General features: G+C 45.6%; 1 protein-coding gene across 2 annotated transcripts in view; it reads right to left on the reverse strand.

The window, feature by feature from the left end:
- LOC137368229 (dedicator of cytokinesis protein 2-like) overlaps window positions 1-17,523 on the reverse strand; it is a 1,222,644-nt gene that overhangs the window by 806,606 nt on the left and 398,515 nt on the right. For both annotated transcript variants that reach the window (XM_068028710.1, XM_068028709.1), the window contains exons 22-24: window positions 16,653-16,787; window positions 9,502-9,613; window positions 7,736-7,806 (exon numbers count right to left, since the gene is read on the reverse strand). In XM_068028710.1, coding sequence (XP_067884811.1) covers window positions 7,736-7,806; window positions 9,502-9,613; window positions 16,653-16,787 — 318 coding nt within the window. The remainder of the gene's footprint in view (window positions 1-7,735; window positions 7,807-9,501; window positions 9,614-16,652; window positions 16,788-17,523) is intronic.

The raw sequence follows: 17,523 nt of genomic DNA on the forward strand, positions 1-17,523 counted from the left end.
AGAGAGACAGGCTGGGGCAGTGTAAAAATACGTATTTGCTACAATGGGAGGATGTGATGCTAATCTAAAGCTGCAGATGATAGGGCAAGTGGTGGTGCTGATTCGTCATGGGTGTATTTGATGCTGGTAATGGGTAACAGAGTTGACCAATATTCCCCTCACAGTCCTGTAATACAGTGAGCCAAAAATTCTTGCCAATTCTAGTTGCGATGGAAACTAAATTCCAAACATTAAACACTGTCAATGTGTAGAATGACATAGTTTGTACAGCAGAAACATGCCATTTGGCCCAACTGGTCTGTATCAGTGTTTATCCTCCTCACACCCTTCTTCATCTAACCATAACAGCATGACATCCTGTTCCTTTCTCCCTCATTTTCTTATCATCTCCTTCTTAAATGCATCTATGCTATTCGCCATAACATCTCCACATGGTAGCGAGTTCCAGATTTATACCACTATTTGGGTAAAGTTTCTCCTGAATTCCCTATTGAATTTATTAGTGGCAATCTTTTATTTATGGCCCATAGCTTTGGTCTTCCCCAACAGTGGAAACATCCTCTTTGCATCTGCCCTATCAAACCCTTTCATAACTTTAAAGGCCTCTATTTGGTCACCCCCTCAGTCTTCTCTGTTCTAGAGAAAAGAATCCCAGCCCGTTGAGCCTTTCCTGAGAACTATAACCTCTCAGCTCTGATATCATCATTTGGGGAACAATTTTCCTATAAATCTTGGAGGAAGGAGCTCATTTTGACCTGACTTGCATTGGAAATCGTTGGAAAGAAAACAAAATCGGAAACCTGATCTGATCGTGTCAGATTCCTGCCGGATAAGTTCGATTGAAATGATCCCCCCCACCCCACACAGGCCTCAGAGTTGACAGGAAACACTTTTAATTCACTGTGTGGATATTGTAAATGAATCGAAAAGTTATTTTAGCACGTCCACTCGTTGTAAATTCGTCATTTAGAACTGTTGAGTGCCCAACCCATCACAAGATTGTTCAGTTTAGTAAAAGCACTGACTCAGTTGGTATTTAAGCTACTTACTGAGGGAGCAGCTACATTTGACCTCAATGCATGTGACCCAGTGAGAATAGGGGAGGGGTGTGGAGAAATAATCAGCCAGTCTGATTGCTGTCTTGTCAGAGGATTTATAGGTGCCTTGTTGAACAAGACCATACCTGGCCATGGATGCTTGCCTCCAACATCTCCAACACTCGCTATCTAGCTCACACATCAGGATGGACATTTGGGTGAGATAAAGATAGCTGGCACCTCCAAAAAACAATGTTTTTAAGCAAATCACCTTCTCCTCGAGAGGAGGCAGAAGTTTTAATGGGTAGAATTTACTTTTCAAGAACTAGGCCTCATTAGGTCAAAGGCTTTGTGATTATTCTATATAGAAACCCAGAAAGAAAGTATATTTTTGATTCATTTGCAAGATTTGGGAAAGGCCGGCATTCATTGCCCATCCCATGTTGCCCTAGAGAAGGTGGCATTGGGCCCTCTTCTTGAACCACTGGTGGGGGTTTTCTTTGACTGAGTACCTTGCGAGGCCACTTCAAAGGGAAGTTAAGAGTTAACCATGTTGGCATGGTACTGGAATCACATATATGCCCAGACAGAGTAAGGATGGCAGGGGGTTTTAATTATCTGTTCATGGGGTGTTGGCGTGACTGACAAGGCCAGTATGTATTGCTCATCTTTAATTGTCCCTGAGAAACTACTGCAGTCCATGTGGTGTAGGTACACCCACAGTGCTGTTAAGTAGGGAGTTCCAGGTTTTTGACCTAGTGGCAATGAAGGAACAGCAATAAAATTCCAAGTCAGGATGGTGTGTGGCTTGTAAGGGAACTTGCAGGTGGTGGTGTTCCCATGCTTCTGCCTCCCTTGTCTTTCTAGGTGGTAGAGGTCATGGGTTTGTAAGGTCATAGAGTCGTACAGCATAGAAACAGGCCCTTCAGCCCACCCCGTCCATGCCGACCATAATGCCTATCTATACTAATCCCACCTGCCTGCATTTATTCCATATCCCTCTATGCCTTGCTCATTCAAATACCTGTCCAGATGCCTCTTAAATGTTGCTACTGTTCCTGCCTCCACCACCTCCTCTGGCATCTCATTCCAGATACCCACTATTCTTTGTGTGAAAATGTTGCCCCTTTGATCCCCTTTAAACCTCCTCCCTCTCACCTTAAATCTATGTCCTCTAGTTTCCGTCACCCCTACCATGGGAGACAGACTCTGGCTATCTACCCTATCTATGCCTCTCATAATTTTATATACCTCTATCATGTCCCCTCTCAGCCTCCTTCGCTCCAGGGAAAACAGACCCAGCCTATCCAATCTCTCTTTATAACTCAAGCCCTCCAAACCAGGCAACATCCTTGTGAATCTTTTCTGCACCCTCTCTAGCTTAATCACATCTTTCCTGTCGTGCGGCGACCAGAACTGCACACAGTACTTCAAGTGCGGCCTAACCAACGTTATGTACAACTGTAACATGACGTCCCAACTCTTGTACTCAAAGGAATTGTTTTCAAAGGAATTCCCACCCTGAAGGACATTTGTGAAACAGTAGAGCTTTTACAAAAATCTGACAGCTTCATGGCCACTTTTCCTGATACCAGCTTTTTAATTTCCAGATTTTTCTTTTAAGTGTTCAAGCTACTACGGTGGATTTGAACTCTCGTTCTCTGTATTACAGGTCTAATAACATAAGCACTAGCTAAAAGGAAAGCAAGAAACAAAGTTAAATAAAGGATGCATTTGAAAAGAAAATATCAGGGTTAGTGGGGTTAATTGGGAGGGTTGGAACTGGCTTGTAGAGGCTATCTAATCAAAGGGAGACAAACTCAGGGCCAGGAACTGCATAATTGATGAGTGACAGAGTTAGATGCAGCAGTGAAAAATATAATGGGAAAAATATTAATTTCAGAAGGTTGGCACATTACAACACAAAGTTCAGCTGGGTTCGAGTCTAGCTAGGGCTGAGAGAGCTAAGGTCTCCAGTCAGACGGATGAGGCTTTCTGGCATAAGTTAATTAGGCTGCAGTCTTCAATGAACCAGAGTTAAGAACGCAGAAATTCCCTCAAACTGTACGTGACTTGACACTAAATCACCAAAGAAATTGCAAGGTATATTTCTGTGAGCTGGAGCCTGATGCTATTTGGAACATAGGATTTGCTAGATGAGAAAAGACTGAGTACAATCTAATATCTTCCTACCATCTTGGTAATTGCATCATATCATGGTAATACAGTTGTTAACTAATCAGAGCAATCAATCTTCACTAATGAGTCTACAACAGATCCAGACATGAGGTGAGAAAAAGAGAAAGTAATTGGTAGTAGGATTAGAGGGGAGATGTGGAAACATTTTTTCACCCAGATGTTGATAGGGACCTGGATTTCACTGCCTGAAAGTGTGGTAGAGGCAGAAACTCTCACCACATTTAAAAAGTTCTTGGATATCTACACGAAGATCTGTGACCTGCAGGGCTAAGGACCTAGTGCAGGAAGGTGGGATTAGACTGGATATTTATGATCCATACTGGTGCAGTAGGGGGAGCTGCTTCGTGGTTTTGTGTGGACACAGCAGAGTTAATATTCCTCACTGGTGCAGTGGGGGAGCTGTTTCCTGGTTTAGTGTGGACACAGCAGGGTTAATATTCCTCACTGGTGCAGTAGGGAGTGCTGTTTCCTGGTTCCGTGTTGGATACAGCAGGGTTAATATTCTTCACTTGTGCAGTTGGGGGAGCTGTTTCCTGGTTCCATGTTGGGCACAGCGGGGTTAATATTCCTCACTGGTGCAGTTGGGGGAGCTGTTTCCTGGTTTTGTGTTACACACAGCAGGGTTAATATTCCTCACTGGTGCAGTAGGGGGTGCTGTTCCCTGGTTTTGTGTTGGGTACAGAGGGGTTAATATTCCCCACTGGTGCAGTAGGGGGTGCTGTTCCCTGGTTTTGTGTTGGATACAGCAGGGTTAATATTCCTCACTGGTGCAGTAGGGGGAGCTGTTTCCTGGTTTTGTGTTGGATACAGCGGGGTTAATATTCCTCACTGGTGCAGTAGGGGGTGCTGTTTCCTGGTTTTGTGTGGACACAGCGGGGTTAATATTCCTCACTGGTGCAGTAGGGGGAGCTGTTTCCTGGTTTTGTGTGGACACAGCAGGGTTAATATTCCTCACAGATGCAGTAGGGGGTGCTGTTCCTGGTTTTGTGTGGACACAGCGGAGATAATGTTCCTCACTGGTGCAGTAGGGGGAGCTGTTTCCTGGTTTTGTGTGGACACAGCGGGGTTAATATTCCTCACTGGTGCATAGGGGGAGCTGTTTCCTGGTTTTGTGTGGACACAGCGGGGTTAATATTCCTCACTGGTGCAGTAGGGGTTGCTGTTTCTTGGTTTTGTGTGGACACAGCAGGGTTAATATTCCTCATGGATGCAGTTGTGGGTGCTGTTCCCTGGTTTGGGGTGAGTTACATTGGGGTTAAATTTCAATACACCATTAACTTTGAACGACATACCGTTATGGGCTGCGAGGGTGCAATTTTGGGACAGGGATTCCTGGCAAGTTTCATGAGCAGGGGCATCAGAATATTAACCCCAATGCTGGGGTGAACAAGAGGGTGGCATCATACTACACCAACCATGCTGGACCTGAACTGGAAGTGCTCACGCCGACACTCAGGTGACTAGAATGGAAATTTTTCTATCCCCAAGCACCCACATCCCCCATTTTAAGGAGCACCAGAGTTAACATTAAAAAAAAAACTCCGATGCTTACTCAGTGCTGAGCAGCCTATTGTGCACCTCCTATTTTAATCACTCCACCATTGGCCGCACTTTCAACTGCCCAGGAGCTAAGACTCAGAATTCCCTCCCTAAACCTCTTCGCTTCTCTAATTCTCTCTCCTCCTTTAAAATGCTCCTTAAAACCCACCTCTTTGACTAAGCTTTTGATCATCTAATATCTCCTTATGTGGTTCTGCGTCATATTTGGTTTTACAGCATTCCCGTGAAGTGCCTTGGGATATTTTATTACTTTAAATGCAAGTTGTTGTTATCACTTCGTTGACGTGTGTCTCAATGCCAACTGCTATAAATTGGGTAAACTGTAAACCCATTACAGAAGCAGAGTTAATGTTTAACAGTAGGACAAGCTGTGCTGGTGCTGATGGTTCATTTGTTCAGCATCTGTGGTGCGCACTGCAACAATATAAACAGGGCTCTATTTCAAACAGCCAACCCATCTCTCCTGCACGCATAGTGACAATGAGACCTCAGCAGAGGTAGTTGCGGGAGGAGGTGGTGTTACATTTGGACCTCAATGAACCCTGCCAGTAGAGGCCAAAACCGAGCTCCTGATTGCTGCCCATTCGCTTGCTTCCTGCTTCTGGCCACAGCTGCAATGTTCACCACCACCCTCACAATCTGGGTGATTCCCCAGATTTCACTGTCTTCCTTTGCGAGAAAAGACAGTCACTTGGCCAGTGAACCAAAGGCTTTTGTTATTCACATGGCTAACTTCAGGAAAGGAGAGGAAAAAGTACTCCTCAGCTGCTGAAGCAGCCTTGGTCCATATGCAGCAAGACCTGGACAACATCCAGGATTGGGTTGATAAGTGGCAAGTTACATTTGCGTCACCCAAGTGCCAGACAATGACCATCTCAAACAAGAGAGAATCTAACCATCTCCCCTTGACATTCAATGGCATTACCATTGCTGAATCCACCACAATTAACATGCTGGGGGTTATCTTTGACCAGAAACTGAACTGGACCAACCACATAAATACTGTGGCTACGACAGCAGGTTAGAAGGAGGGAATCCTGCAGCGAGTAACCCACCACCTGACTCTGTAAAGCCTGTCCACCATCTACAAGTCAGGAGTGCGATGGAATACTCTCCACTTGCCTGGATGGGTGCAGGTCCAACAACATTCAAGAAGCTCGACACCATCCAGGACAAAGCAGACCGCTTGATTGGCACCCCATCTACCACCTTGAACATTCACTCTCTTCACCACCGGCGCACAGTGGCAGCAGTGTGTCCCATCTATAAGATGCATGGCAGCAACTGACCAAACCTTCTTTGATAAAACCTTACAAACCTATGACCTCTACCACCTAGAAGCACAAGGGCAGCAGACGCATGGGAACACCACCACCTGCAAATTCCCCTCTATGTCACACACCATCCTGACTTGGAACTATATCACCATTCCTTCACTGTTGTTGGGTCAAAAAATGGGAACTCCCACCCTAACAGCACTGTGGACGTACCTACACGACATTGACTGCAGCGATTCCGGAAGGTGGCTCACCATCACCTTCTCAAGGGGAGTTGGGGACGGGAAACAAATGATTAGATTATGATTAGAGATACAGCACTGAAACAGGCCCTTCGGCCCACCGAGTCTGTGCCGACCATCAACCACCCATTTATACTAATCCTACACTAATCCCATATTCCTACCAAACATCCCCACCTGTCCCTATATTTCCCTACCACCTACCTATACTAGTGACAATTTATAATGGCCAATTTACCTACCAACCTGCAAGTCTTTTGGCTTGTGGGAGGAAACCGGAGCACCCGGAGAAAACCCACGCAGACACAGGGAGAACTTGCAAACTCCACACAGGCAGTACCCGGAATCGAACCCGGGTCCCTGGAGCTGTGAGGCTGCGGTGCTAACCACTGCGCCACTGTGCCGCCCAAATGCTGGCCCTGCCAGCGGTGCTCACATCCCACGAACAAATAATAAAAAATAAATAAATAAACTGAGGGAGAGAGAAGTTGGATATGTAATTAAACAGCAACAGGCTCCATCAGGTAGCTGCGGGCTCTGAGCATAACAGGTCAGCATTTCATCTAATGTCAACTTTCACCATTGGCTAGCGTAACTCATCCATTGAGCTACAATGCCTGGTCTCACTGAATCATAGAATCAAACAGCACAGAAGGGGCTATTCGGCCTATCATGTCTGTGCCAGCTCTTTGAAAGTGCGATCCAATTAGTCCTATTCCCCTGCTCTTTCCCAAGACCTACAAGGATTTATCTGCTTCTTTTGAAAGTTACTATTGAATCTGCTTTCACCACCATTTTGTCCAGTACATCCTAGATCAGGACAACTCACTGTGTAAAAAAATGTCTCCTCGTTCCCCTTTGGTTCTTTTGCCTGTAGCCTTAGTTCATTTCTAACGGTAAGTAAAGGGGTCATTTTAACATAACTCTTAAATGGAGAGTAAAATTGGGCAGGGAGTAAATCATGTGATGCACCAGACCCCGTCAATTTAGGCAGATGAGGTTAAAGTTGCCCTAAGTGACGAATGTAGGCTTGCCACACCCAGGCCCAGGCCTGTCCTCACCTGATATCTATGGAAATGCACTTCCTGGCAGATCAACAACTGGAACCTGAGTCAATTCTCTTTCCCCACTCCCTCAACCCCCACCAGCCTAATCATGGACTCTGATGTCCCCGATGAGTTACACTAACTCAGCACAGACTGAGGAACTGAAGCTGGGACCTTCTTGGTCTACGTGCTGCCTCCACCCAGGGGATTTTTTCAGGGGATGAAAACAGAATACAGAAAATTCTGGAAATACTCAGCTGGCCTGGCTGCATCTGTAGAGAGAGAAACAGAATTAAGGCTTCGGGTTGACGACCTTTGTACATATTAGGTGAGGCCCCAGTCCCAGATGACTTTATCGCCGAATAATGGCCTACCTCAGCAAAATCGGATCAAATATTGTTGCAACGTCTTGCAAGACTGTCGGCAAGTACTTGAGGGATGCTCCCTGAAACAGAACGAATGAAGGAATATGGTTAATTTATGAGTCATCAGATCCCTCCACAGTGTAGGGAGGCCTTCAAGCTTAGTAAAATCAAATAATCTTTACAGCTGATATAGATTTTTTTCTACAGTTCACCTTCCTAAAGACCCAGAAATTCTGGTACAGAAAGAGGCCAATGTTTCCCACACTGGTTTGCCCCATTTATTACAATGTAACACTACTGTTTTCTTTCTTTATAATTGTTTTCATATTTTCACTTTTTTTTTGTCGGTTGCTATATTTCTGCTTTTCAGAAAAGTCCTTTGTTTTCCGATCATTCTCAGCTCTTCAGTTGCTCTCTGCCTGTTGTAAAGTTAAAATTGCATCAAGGACCTTAAGTATATCATAGGACCCTGATTCGCATAATGTAAGGGGCACTCCCCTTTTCCTGTATGATCTCACAGCTTGCCCATTTCTGGGTCCATTGCAGAGTGGAAACTGCAAGTCCTGCACCATGTTTTTCAGGCTATTTCCGCCAGAAAACACAGAGTCCAATTACATTTCGAGATCATTTCCATTCTTCTTAGTCCATGTCTATACCTTAGATCACTCTCACTGATAAATCCCAAGTCCCTACACCCTTTGACAGCATCTTCATGGGCCTTACTATCCAGCTAAGCTCTTGGCAAAACGCCTTGGATAATGAACAGATTGGCCATTCCATTAATTATTTTAGCTTTTAGAACTATCCCATGTCTCTCCGCTGTCTTTGATAAACAGTAGCGCACCAAACCTCATTTTAGGTTTAAACTTCTAAATGATTGACTTTCCAGCACAGAAACAGGCCATTCAGCCTATCTGGTCTATGCCAGAGTGCATGAGTCTCTCCCAACCCTACTTCACCCAACCCTGTCAGCATATTACTTTCTCCCTCATGCATTTATCGAGCAAATGGATAAATGACACTTCTTTGGCTGCTAGCTTATGATCCCTCATTGAAGCATATAAAATTCTTGGAGGGTTAATCAGGGAGGTGCAGAGAGACTGTTTCCCCTAGCTGAAGAGGCTTGAACTAGGGGACACAGTTTCAGGATAAGGGGTCAGGCAATTAGAACACAATTCACAGTGGAGCAGCACAGTGGCGCAGTGGTTAGCACCGCAGCCTCACAGCTCCAACGACCTGGGTTGAGTTCTGGGTACTGCCTGCGTGGAGTTTGCAAGTTCTCCCTGTGACTGCGGGGGTTTTCGCCGGGTGCTCCGGTTTCCTCCCACAGCCAAAGACTTGCAGGTTGATAGGTAAATTGGCCATTGTAAATTGTCCCTAGTGTAGGCAGGTGGTGGGGATGTGGTAGGGAATATGGGATTAATGAAGGATTAGTATAAATGGGTGGTTGTTGGTCAGCACAGACTCGGTGGGCTGAAGACCCTGTTTCAGTGCTGTATCTCTAAATATTTTTTAAAAACTGAGATGAGGAGGAATTTCTTCTCTCAGAGGATCATAAATATTTGGAAAGGTTTGTGGATGCTCAGTTGTTCATATTCAAGACTGAGATCAATAGATTTTTGGGCATGAGGGAATCAAGGAATAGGGTGATATGGTGGGAAAGTGGAGTTGAGGTAGAAGATAAGTCATGTTCTTATCGATTGGCGGAGCAGGTTCGAGGGGCCGTATGGTCTACTCCTGTTCCTAGCTCTTATGTTGACCAGAAAGCTATTTACCTGCATAAGTAAAGTGTTGCCTTCCAGAGTTGACTTCATCAGGGTGTTAAATGTTTCAAACAGTTTTCGCACCGATTCTTCATACTGCTTCTTTTCTTTCCCCTCATACAGCCTGAAACAAGGCAACAGTTGATGAAATATGTTCTTATCCTTTCGTCATTCTTTAAAAGCTTAAAAGCTTGGTTGTGTTGGGTAGCTTTTCAGGTCAACCAGAGGTCAATAGCCACTTCAGATCCCATTCCCACTCCAATCTTTAATTTCTATCTTCTTGCACCATCATGCTCAACTCAAGCATCAGGAACAGTAACTCAGCCTTCTCCTGGCCACTGTGCCACCCTTGCGCAATTAGTGGTTCAATGGGTAGCACCCATTCCCTGAGTTAGAAGGTAGTGGTTTCAAGTCCCACTATGGAGACTTGAGCACAATCTCGGCTGACCATTCAGTGCAGTACTGAATAAATGCTGCACTGCCAAAGGTATGATCTTTCTGATGAGACATTAAACTGAACTCCTGATGTCTCTTGGATGGGTGTAAATGATACTATGGCATTATTCTAAGAAGAGCAAGGGAGTTCTCCAACATTCATCCCCTGAGCAACATAATTTCATATTATCTGGTCATAATCATGTTGCTGTTTGTGAGATCTTACCATGCACAAATTTTTTAAAAATTCATTCATGGGATGTGGGCGTCGCTGACCAGGCCAGCATTTATTGTCCATCCCTAATTGCCCTTGAGAAGGTGGTGGTGAGCTGCCTTCTTGGTAGAGGTCGCGGGTTTGGAAGGTGCTGTCGAAGGAGCCTTGGTGCATTGCTGCAGTGCATCTTGTAGATGGTACACACTGCTGCCACTGTGCGTCGGTGGTGCAGGGAGTGAATGTTTGTAGATGGGGTGCCAATCAAGTGGGCTGCTTTGTCCTGGATGGTGTCGAGCTTCTTGAGTGTTGTTGGAGCTGCACCCATCCAGGCAAGTGGAGAGTATTCCATCACACTCCTGTCTTGTGCCTTGTAGATGGTGGACAGGCTTTGGGGAGTCAGGAAGTGAATTACTCGCCTCAGGATTCCTAGCCTTTGACCTGCTCTTGTAGCCAGGTATTTATCTGGCTACTCCAGTTCAGTTTCTGGTCAATGGTAGCCCCTAGGATTTTTGATAGTGGGGGATTCAGCAATGGTAATACCATTGAATATCAAGGGGAGATGGTTAGATTCACTCTTGTTGGAGATGGTCATTGCCTGGCACTTGTGTGGCGCAAATGTTACTTGCTACTTATCAGCCCAAGCCTGGATATTGTCCAGGTCTTTCTGCATTTCTACACAGACTGCTTCAGTATTTGAGGAGTCGCGAACGGTGCTGAACATTGTGCAATCATCAGTGAACATCCCACTTCCGACCATATGATTGAAGGAAGGTCATTGATGAAGCAGCTGAAGATGGTTGAGCCTATGACACTCCCCTGAGGAATCCTGCAGTGATATCCTGAAGCTCAGATGATTGACCTCCAACAACCACAACCATCTTCCTTTGTGCTAGTGTAGTTTAAAGATACAGCACTGAAACAGGCCCTTCGGCCCACCGAGTCTGTGCCGACCATCAACCACCCATTTATACTAATCCTACACTAATTCCATATTCCTACCACATCCCCACCTATACTAGGGGCAATTTATATTGGCCAATTAACCTGCAAGTCTTTGGCATGTGAGAGGAAACCGGAGCACCCGGAGGAAACCCACGCAGACACAGGGAGAACTTGCAAACTCCACACAGGCAGTACCCAGAATTGAACCCGGGTCGGTGGAGTTGTGAGGCTGCGGTGCTAACCACTGCGCCACTGTGCCGCTGTGACTCCAGCCAGCGGAGGGTTTTCCCCCTGATTCCCATTGACCTCAGTTTTGCTAGGGCTCCTTGATGCCATACTCGGTCAAATGCTGCCTTGGTGTCAAGGGCAGCCACTCTCACCTCACCTCTTGAGTTCAGCCCTTTTGTCCATGATTGAACCAAGGCTGTAATGAGGTCAGGAGCTGAGTGGCCCTGGCGGAACCCAAACTGAGCATCACTGAGCAGGTTATTGCTAAGCAAGTGCTGCTTGATGGCACTGTTGATGACACCTTCCATCACTTTACTGATTATTGAGAGTGGACTGATGGGGCGGTAATTGGCTGGGTTGGACTTATCCTGCTTTTTGTGTACAGGACATACCTGGGCAATTTTCCACATTGCAGGGTAGATGCCAGTGTTGTAGCTGTACTGGAACAGCTTGGCTAGGGGCGGAGAAAGTTCTGGAGCACAGGTCTTCAGTACTATTGCCGGAATATTGTCAGGGCCCATAGCTTTTGCAGTATCCAATGCCTTCAGTGGTTTCTTGATATCACACGGAGTGAATCGAATTGGCTGAGGTCTGGCATCTGTGATGCTGGGGACTTCAGGAGGAGGCTGAGATGGAGGCTGAGATTGTTGCAAATGCTTCAGCCTTATCTTTCGCACTGATGTGCTGGGCTCCCCCATCATTGAGGATGGGGATATTTGTGGAGCCACCTCCTCCAGTTAGATGTTTAATTGTCCTCCACCATTCATGGCTGGATGTGGCAGGACTGCAGAGCTTAGATCTGATCCGTTGGTTATGGGATTGCTTAGCTCTGTCGATCGCATGCTGCATACGCAGTTTGGCACACAGATAGTCCTGTGTTGTAGCTTCACCAGGTCGACACCTCATTTTGAGGTATGCCTGGTGCTGCTCCTGGCATGCCCTCCTGCACACTTCATTGAACCAGGGTTGGTCTCCTGGCTTGACGGTAATGGTAGAGTGGGGACTATGTCAGGCCATGAGGTTATAGATTGTGGTTGAGTACAATTCTGCTGCTGCTGATGCCCCACAGCGACTCATAGATGCCCAGTTTTGCATTGCTAGATCTGTTCGAAATCTATCCCATTTAGCACAGTGATAGTGCCACACAACACGATGGACGGTATCAAAGAACAAAGAACAAAGATAATTACAGCACAGGAACAGGCCCTTCGGCCCTCCAAGCCTGCGCCGATCCAGATCCTCTCTCTAAACATGTCGCCTATTTTCTAAGCTTCTGTATCTCTTTTCTTCCTGCCCATTCATGTATCTGTCTAGATACATCTTAAAAGACTCCATCGTGCCCGCATCTACCACCTCCGCTGGCAATGCGTTCCAGGTGCCCACCACCCTCTGCGTAAAGAACTTTCCACGCATATCCCCCCTAAACTTTTCCCCTTTCACTTTGAACTATCCTCAAAGTGAAGGCGGGACTTCGTCTCCACAAGGACTGTGCGGTGGTCACTCCTACCAATACTGTCATGGACAGATGCTTCTGTGGCAGGCAGATTGGTGAGGACAAGGTCAAGTATGTTTTCCCCTCTTGTTGGTTCCCTCACCACTTGCCGCATACTCAGTCTAGCAGGTATGTCCTTTTGGACACGGCCAGCTCGGTCAGTAGTAGTGCTACCGAGCCACTCATGGTGATGGACATTGAAGTCCCCCACCCAGAGTACATTTTGTGACTTCACCACCCTCAGTGCTTCCTCAAAGTGGTGTTCAACATGGAGGAGTACTGACTCATCAGCTGATGGAGGGCGGTAGGTGGTAATCAGTAGGAGGATTCCTTGTCCATGTTTGATCTGACGCCATGAGACTTCATGGGGTCCAGAGTCGATGTTGAGGACTCCCAGGGTAACTCCCTCCCTACTGTATACCACTGTGCCACCACCTCTGGTGGGTCTGTCCTGCCGGTGGGACAGGACATACCCGGGATGGTGATCGTAGTGTCTGGGACATTGTCTGTAAGGTATGATTCCGTGAGTATGACTATGCCAGGCTGTTGCTTGACTAGTCTGTGGGACAGCTCTCCCAACTTTGTCACAAGCCCCCAGATGTTAGTAAGGAGGACTTTGCAGGGTCGACAGGGCTGGGTTTGCCGTTGTCGGTGCCTAGGTCGATGCTGGGTAGCTCGTCCAGTTTCATTCCGTCCGGTTTCATTCCTTTTTATTGACTTCGTAGCGGTTAGATACAACTAAGTGGCTTGCTAGGCCATTTCAGAGGGCATGTCAGAGTTAACCACATTGCTGTGGGTCTGGAGTCACATGTAGGGCAGACAAGGACAGCAGATTTCCTTCCCTAAAGGGCATTAGTGAACCAGATGTGTTTTTACAACAATCGACAATGGTTTCATGGCCATCAGTAGACTAGCTTTTAACTCCAGATTTGTTAATTGAATTCAAATTCCACCTTCTGCTGTGGTGGGATTTGAATCCAGTCCCCAGAGCAATACCCTGGGTCTCTGGGTTACTAGTCCAGTGACAATACCACTACGCCACCGCCTCCCCCGCATGGGTTCAAATTACTGCTGTGTTACCTATGTTACAAGAGTTATTACATTTAAGAAGTTCTGCTTTAATTCCGTTGTGTTTTGGGACATCCTAATGTTGTGAAATGTGTCAGATAAATGCATGTCTTTTTCAGACTTTCGCTGTTTTCCAGCTAGTTCTTCTCACTCATTTCCACTTAGATCCTCCTCTAATTTGGGGCTGCTTTCCTTGCTCCCTCCCTTTCAGTATTAGCACTGAAAAGGGGCTCAGTTATTTCAAAGCTTCCAGTTCTGACAAATACATATTTGCTGAATTTTCCACCTTGGCTGTAAAATTCTGCAGGAGTGCCTCAAATTAAAACCTTTATCCCCAACTGAAGGAAAGGCTCCTTGGGGGAGACAGTAGCGTTACGGTAATGGCACTTGATTAGTAATCCAGATGCCCAGGTTAATGTTCTGGGAACATGGGTTCAAATCCCACCATAGCAGTTGGTGGAATTTAAATTCAATTAATCAATAAAAATCTGGAATTGAAAGCTAGTCTTAGTAATGGTGCCACGAAATTATCATCAATTATCATCAATTGTCATTAAAAACCCATCTGGTTCACTAATGTCCTTTAGGGAAGGAAATCTACTGTCCTCATCTGGTCTGGCCTCCATGGGACTCCGGACCCACAACAATGTGGTTGACTCTGAACTACTCTCTGCAATGGCCCAGCATTCCGTTGTCAAGGGCATTTAGAGATGGGCAACAAATGCTGGCCTTACCAGTGATGCCCACATCCCATGAAAGAATAAAAAAATGTGCAAGATAAAGATTTGCATTTATATAGCACCTTTCAGGATGTCCCAAAGTTGTTTTATTGCCGGTGAATCAGCTTTGAAGTACAGCCACTGCCATTATGCAGTGCTTTGTAGATGGTGGACAAGCTTTGGGGAGTCAGGAGGTGAGTTACTCACCACAGAATTCCTAGCCTCTGACCTGCTCTTGTAGCCACGGTATTTATATGGCTACTCCAGTTCAGTTTCTGGTCAATGGTAACCCGCAGGATGTTGATAGTGGGGGATTCAGCGATCATAATGCTATTGAATGTCAAGGGGAGATGATTAGATTCTTTCTTGTTGGAGATGGTCATTGCCTGGCACTTGTGTGGCGCAAATGTTACTTGCCACTTATCAGCCCAAGCATGAATATTGTCCAGGTCTTGCTGTATTTCTACACGGACTGCTTCAGTATCTGAGGAGTCACGAATGGTGCTGAACATTGTGCAATCATCAGCGAACATCCCCACTTCTGACCTTATGATTGAAGGAAGGTCATTGATGAAGCAGCTGAAGCAGCTAGGACACTACCCTGAGGAACTCCTGCAGTGATGTCCTGAAGCTCAGATGATTGACCTCCAACAACCACAACCATCTTCCTTTGTGCTAGGCATGACTCCAGCCAGTGGAGGGTTTTCCCCCTGATTCCCATTGACCTCAGTTTTGTTAGGGCTCCTTGTTGCCATACTCGGTCAAATGCTGCTTTGATGTCAAGGGCAGTCACTCTCACCTCACCTCTTGAGTTCAGCCCTTATGTCCATGTTTGAACCAAGGCTGTAATGAGGTCAGGAGCTGAGTGGCCCTGGCGGAACCCAAACTGAGCATCACTGAGCAGGTTATTGCAAAGCAAGTGCCGCTTGATGGCACTGTTGATGACACCTTCCATTACTTCACTGATGATTGAGAGTGGACTGATGGGGCGTCAATTGGCCGGGTTGGACTCTGAAAGTTCCCCACTGAAAGTTCCCCCACCCGATTCCCATTGACTCCAGTTTTGCTAGGGCTCCTGGAACTCCCTAACAGCACTATTGGTGTACCTACACCACATGGACTGCAGCGGTTCAAGAAGGCAGCTCACCACCACTCAAGGGCAATTAGAATGGGCAATAAATGCTGGCCTAGCCAGCGATGCTCACATCCAACAAATGAATAAAAAAAATTCTGTTGAAATAGAATCCACGGGGTGATTCTGACTTTGATTGGGAATCAAAATCAGTAGGATGTATAAGGGCAACTGAATCCAAATCATCCATTTTATACCATCACACAAAATCAAATTATCCCGCAACAAATTCTCTTAAAAAGAATGAGATAGTTTCTTGAAAAGGAGGATTATTGAATTAATTTTCACTTTAATTTTAAATTTAAAAGTAATTCAACTCATTCAAGGTATTTGGCAAAATAACCAGAGGGGTAATGTGGAAAAAAAATATTTTACACAGCAAGTTGTTATTATCTGGAATGTGCTGCCTGAAAGGATGGTGGAAGCAGATTCAATCGTAACTTTCACAAATAAATTAGATAAACACTTCATGGAGGAAGAAAATTGCAGGGGGTGGAAAGAGCAGGTGAGTGGGCTTAATTGGATACCTCTTTCCAAGAGCTGGCACAAGTACAACAGGTGAATGGCCTCCTTGTGCTGTATGATTCCACGAGCTGGGTACGCAGGCCAGAATGCAGTTTACATGAGGTGCTCACTACTGACAAAAGGAAAGGACGTTCAGCCCATCGATCTGGGCTAAACCCAGAGCTAATGTAACCAACAGCGGCATCCAGTCCTAAGACTATCCCCCTCTTGTGGGTGAAGGGCAGAACCTCACGAAAACAGACACTCAGTTAAAGCGTTTAACGGACATTTAACAGACATTGAACAGATGAAATGTCCACTTTCTAATCGTTTGCAGCAGCAGTAGACATGCTTAGTATTCAGAATCAATATAGCAGTGATGCCAGGAGATTGTTCAATGATATGGCCAAGTGATAGAGCGCGACTCACTGTGCGTAGAGGCTTCTTGACCGGACTGTGAACTTAAAGATGTATTCTAATGCTTTAAAGGCTCGCTTCAGAGGCTCACATTCCAAACCACGGCTTGCAATGTCCACGTAGTCTGTCAGCACAGACAATAGCTTCCTGTAAAGAGAAGGGATTCCAATATTAGAAAGAGTCAAACACTGTGCAATATTCTACTATGTGTTTTGTCTACCATTGTTTTCTGCCCTCTTTTCTGCTGAAGACTGGTCCCCTCGGGTGTGAACTGCTTGCCTGAGCTGCCAGTCTTCATTCATGGCTTACAGTAGCTACAGGCTGAACTAACCATCTCAGATTTGATAGAAGATTATCAATTGTATTATCAATTTGTCAATTTATCAATTGTGTTAAACTGCTTGGAAATTGAACCAGAATATTATTTTTTGAGTGGCTGTGTGCTTTATCACCTACTATATGGCTCTGTCAGTTAAACTCATATTTCTGAATCACAAGGGTGTGAGTTCCAGTCCTACTCCAGGACTTGAGCCAAAAATCGAGGCTGACACTCCAGTGCATTACTGAGGGAGTGCTGTACTGTCTTTCAGATGAGATGTTAAATTGAGGCCTTGTCTGCCCTCTTAGGCGGACATAAAATATCCAGTGATACTATTTCAGGGCAGATCAAAACGCTCCCTGGTGTCCGAGCCAATGTTTATCCCTCAACAAACATCACTAAAAACAAATGATCTGATTATTACCATATTGCTGCTTGCGAAGCACAAATTGGCTGCCATGTCTCCTAGGTTGCAACATTAACTAGACTTTAATAACCTCCTGAAGTAATGAAAGGCACTGTATGAATGCACACTCTTTCTTTTGCATAAAACATTTTTTTTTA

The sequence above is a fragment of the Heterodontus francisci genome, chromosome 1 (genome assembly GCF_036365525.1).
Source record: "Heterodontus francisci isolate sHetFra1 chromosome 1, sHetFra1.hap1, whole genome shotgun sequence".
Taxonomy (NCBI): Eukaryota; Metazoa; Chordata; class Chondrichthyes; order Heterodontiformes; family Heterodontidae; genus Heterodontus; species Heterodontus francisci.